This window comes from Oncorhynchus clarkii, chromosome 13 (assembly GCF_045791955.1).
Source record: "Oncorhynchus clarkii lewisi isolate Uvic-CL-2024 chromosome 13, UVic_Ocla_1.0, whole genome shotgun sequence".
NCBI classification, from domain to species: Eukaryota; Metazoa; Chordata; class Actinopteri; order Salmoniformes; family Salmonidae; genus Oncorhynchus; species Oncorhynchus clarkii.
In genome coordinates, this window is record NC_092159.1 from 12,535,614 (window position 1) to 12,540,613 (window position 5,000).

The 5,000-nt window shown below is 45.4% G+C and overlaps 1 protein-coding gene across 1 annotated transcript in view; it reads right to left on the reverse strand.

Annotated features, from left to right (window-relative positions):
• Positions 1-5,000, reverse strand: part of LOC139424418 (voltage-dependent P/Q-type calcium channel subunit alpha-1A-like) — a 293,164-nt gene that overhangs the window by 33,786 nt on the left and 254,378 nt on the right. Inside the window, exons 39-40 of the mRNA XM_071176204.1 lie at positions 4,175-4,325; positions 3,220-3,347 (exon numbers count right to left, since the gene is read on the reverse strand). Coding sequence (XP_071032305.1) covers positions 3,220-3,347; positions 4,175-4,325 — 279 coding nt within the window. The remainder of the gene's footprint in view (positions 1-3,219; positions 3,348-4,174; positions 4,326-5,000) is intronic.

Sequence of the window (5,000 nt, forward strand, 5' to 3'; positions counted from 1 at the left end):
CCTCTCATATAGAACGTGCAGGGGGGCTTCTAGCAGGCAAGGACAAGCACCACTGCTGGGGTGATGATGTCACAAATGGTAAGTCATGTCAATGCAGTTCCTTTTACCCCCCAACTAGGGTTGTACAATTCTGGAACCTTTCCCTAAATTCACAGGTTTTCCAGAAATTCTGTTTGGAAGATTCCCGGAATCAGCAGAGAACCAGGATTGCTGGAAAACCTGAGAATTTTGGGAAAGGTCCCGGAATTTTGCAACCCCTCCCCTAACCCCCCCCCCCCCCCCCCCCCCCCCCCCCCCATTCTAGAACAATGCACGATGCTAGAACCCTGTTGTACCATGGTCTGACCATGGTCATGGTTAGATAGACAGCAAGCACAAACCAAGAAAACACAATGGTTCCATTTTCTTGTGTCGTTGATAAAGTATTGACTCCGGGGTTGGGGTCAATTCTATTTCAATTCAGCCATTTTTCTCACTGAGACGCATGGAACTGGAATTTTAAGTTTACTTCCTGAACAGAGTGAATTGAAATGCAATTGACCCCAACAACCTGGATTGACTCATTGAAAAATGTGCAAGTAGTGAATCGTTTGTAGTAGTGAATCGTTTGTAGTAGTGAATCGTTTGTAGTAGTGAATCGTTTGTTCGTTTAGTGAGTACAGTACAGATAGCAAGTGCAGTGCACGCCTACAACATCATGCTTCAGACAGTTGCTACTAAAACAGGTGTGGTGTGTTCTGCATTGTCCCAAACATTCTCCTCTATCATAATCAAGAATGCATACCAATATTAATAAGAAAACCAAAGCAAGATGGTGACTGTGGGTGACTACAAACCAAACCAAACCAAAATCTAATAAGAAATGACCATGAAGAAGAAGTGATAAAGGAAAATGAGAAAAAGAGAGAGATAGAGCGTAACATTCATTCCCAAGTCTCTGAGTGAGAGACAGAACGAGCAGGTTGCGTAAACGTTGTGTTATAGTTGGGTCCAAACCTTGCAGGCCACCCTATGAGGGCATTTCTTGCCCAAGCCCAGAGGAGGGGAGATTACTCTCAATAAACTGTACATATCCTTATAATGTATGCGCCCGCTGCAAGAAGAATACAGGGAGGTTAGAGGAGGAAGGGATACAGAGAGAGAGAGAGAGAGAGAGAGAGAGAGGGGGGAGGGGGAGAGGGAGAGGGAGGATACAGAGAGAGAGAGGGGGAGAGGGAGGATAGACAGAGAGAGAGAGAGGGGGAGAGGGAGGATACACAGAGAGAGAGAGAGAGAGAGGGAGGGGGAGAGGGAGGATAGACAGAGTGAGAGAGAGAGAGAGAGAGAGAGAGAGAGAGAGAGAGAGAGAGAGAGAGAGAGAGAGGATACACAGAGAGAGAGGGAGGGGGAGAGGGAGGATACACAGAGAGAGAGGGAGGGGGAGAGGGAGGATAGACAGAGTGAGAGAGAGGGAGGGGGAGAGGGAGGATAGACAGAGTGAGAGAGCACAGAGGAGAACAAAGAGTATAAATCAGTCTAACAAGCATGCACACATGGCACACACACACACACACAAACACACAAACACACACACACAAACGTTTTTCCACATTTCTGATATATATTTTTCTACATATAATTCCACATATAATCTACATAGATACTTCTACATATCTTTTTCTACATTTAATTTCATACATAATTCAACATGTATTTTTCTACATTTAATTCCATACATAATATACATAACATATATTTTTATATTTATATGTTTCTACATATAATCTACATATAATCTACATATAATCTACATATAATCTACATATAATCTACATATAATCTACATATACTCTACATATATTTTCCTACATATATTTTTTGACTCAAAGACATCTTTCTTCCCTGTCCATATTTCCTCCAACCACATAAAAGCTGTATGTCTGTCAGTACATGTTCAGAGATATCCTGAAGAAAAAGAGAGCTTTCTAATGGACAATGCATTTCTCAGTATCAAAATACAGGGTGTGTATTTTCCTGGTGTTGCCATAAACTGCCAATGGTTGCCAATAGAAACGTTAACCATTCAGCAATGAGTGATATAAAGAACCACAATGCAGACAATCTCTCTTCCTCTCTCTCTCTGCCCTTATCTTCTTTTATCACCCCCCCCCCCTCTCTCTAGCTCTATTAACCTGTACATTTGGTGGAAGTGCACTTGGAGAGAGGCACACACACACACACACACACACACACACACACATTGAGGGAGTGTTACGGCCGGGTAGTCACTGAGTTCACAGCACATAGATTTAAGGGCCTCCACAATATCAACACTTCGGTAACAGAAAGAGAGAGAACGACAAAGGAGAGCAAGAAAGACGAGAGACAGGACGGCTGGTCAGGTGCAGAAGCACCTGTTCCCTGTTAACTCCATCATCATTATCATCAGTATCACTAAACTCCCACGTCCGTAAATAGAGTTAGATAGAGGACTCATACTTGTATCTGTGCCATTATGGTGTCTGTGACAGCAATGTCGAAATGGGTTAAATCCATCTACAGTCCCCTATCTAACTCTGTGGTTTATTGTCAGTTGAAATCGTCTCCTCTGTCACGTGACTGGTCACATGACTGGGGTCAGGTTTGCGCTTTCAGTTAAGGGATTAAGGTTAGAATGAGAAGCTAGAGCAAAAGTGTATTAGGAGAGAAAGGCATGGGTTAGCTAGTGGTACTGTACAGTCAACAATGTTAATCATGTGTATGATGCTGTGTCCATATATGAGTTTGACGTACGTGGAAATCTGTATGTGCCTATCTGTACGTACATTAGTCAAGTGTAAATGAACAAAACATTTTGTCCGTTTGATTAAACAAGAATAGTCTATACATATGTACATCGGTGATAGTGTCTACAGCAGTGTGTGTGTGTGTGTCTGTGTGCGTTTATGTGTGTGTGTACCTGTGTGTCTGTGTGCGTTTATGTGTGTGTGTGTGTACCTGTGTGCGTTTATGTGTGTGTGTGTGTCTGTCTTTGTGCGTTTATGTGTGTGTGTGTACCTGTGTGTATCTGTGTGTGTTTATGTGTACCTGTGTCTGTGTGCGTTTATGTGTGTGTGTGTACCTATGTCTGTGTGCGTTTATATGTGTGTGTGTGTGTGTGTGTGTGTGTGTGTGTGTGTGCGTGTATATGTGTGTACCCGTGTATATCTGTGTATATCTGTGTGTGTGTGTGTGACTCACCAGGCAGCGGGGTCATACTCGGCCCATATCCTGACGTACTCGTCCAGGTGATGAGGACCCAGTATAGATGAGTCTCTGGTCAGGTACTCAAAGTTATCCATGATGACAGCCACAAACAGATTCAGCATCTACACACACACACACACACACACACACACACACACACACACACACACACACACACACACACACACACACACACACACACACACACACACACACACACAACACACAAACACAGTCAGGGACTAAGAGTCAGGGACTAAGAGTTAGGGTCTAAGAGTTAGGGTCTAGGGTTTAAGAGTTAGGGTCTAAGAGTTAGGGTCTAGGGTTTAAGAGTTAGGGTCTAAGAGTTAGGGTCTTGGGGCTAGGGTCTAAGAGTTGGGTCTAGGTGTTAGGGTCTACGAGTTAGGGTTTAGGTGCTAGGGTCTAGGAGTTAGGGTCTAAGGGCTAGGGTCTAGGAGTTAGGGTCTAAGGGCTAGGATCTAGGAGTTAGGGTCTAAGGGCTAGGATCTAGGAGATAGGGTCTAAGGGCTAGGGTCTAGGAGATAGGGTCTAAGGGCTAGGGTCTAGGAGTTAGGGTCTAAGGGCTAGGGTCTAGGAGATAGGGTCTAAGGGCAAGGGTATAGAAGTTAGGGTCTAAGGGCTAGGGCTAGTCCTCTTACCAGGAAAGAACAGAGGAAGATGAAATGCTGTATGTGAAGGTCCTAGTGGGAGGGGCTAGGGCAGGGTTTCCCAAACTGGGTCCTGGGGCCCTCCCTGGGGGCACGTTGTGGTTTCCTCCAGCACTACACTGCTGATTCAGATAACCAACTCATCATCAAGCTTTGATTATTTCAATCAGCTGTGTAGTGCTGGGACAAAAAAACAACAACCTGAATTTGAGAAATGCTGGACAAGGGTATAAGGGATAGGGGTTAGGGGCTAGGGGTTAGGGTTTGATTAGTCCTCTTACCAGGAAAGAACAGAAGAAGATGAAGGAGACGAAGTATGTGTATGCGAAGGTGCTGCCACACTCTGGTTCTGTGTTCCCTGAGTCTGGGTCACACTTCTTACCCCCCAGACACGACAGCATGATGTCATGCCACGCCTCACCTGTCGCACTCCTGGTACAGGACACACACACACACACACACACATGAACGGACGCACACACACACACACGCACGCACACACACACACACGCACGCGCGCACACACACACGCGCACACACACACACACACACGAACGGACGCATGCACACACACACACACATACACACATATGGATGCACACACACACACACACACACACATGAACGGACGCACACACACACACACACATACACACATATGGATGCACACACATGGACAAAAACAAACAAAAACATGTGTGTCAGTGTGGGAGAGAAGAGAGAGGGTGAGAATAATAGAAAACAGAGAAAGAGAGAGGGTGAGGGAAAGAGAGAGAAAGAGAGAGAGAGAGAGGTGAGGGAGAGAGAAAGAGAGAGAGAGGGTGAGGGAAAGAGAGAGAGTGAGGGAAAGAGAGAGAAAGAGAGAGAGAGAGGGTGAGGGAAAGAGAGAGAAAGAGAGAGAGAGAGGGTGAGGGAAAGAGAGAGAGTGAGGGAAAGAGAGAGAAAGAGAGAGAGGGTGAGGGAAAGAGAAAGAGAGAGAGGGTGAGGGAAAGAGAGAGAAAGAGAGAGAGTGAGGGAAAGAGAAAGAAAGAGAGAGAGGGTGAGGGAAAGAGAAAGAGAGAGAGGGTGAGGGAAAGAGAGAGAGAGGGTGAGGGAAAGAGAAAGAAA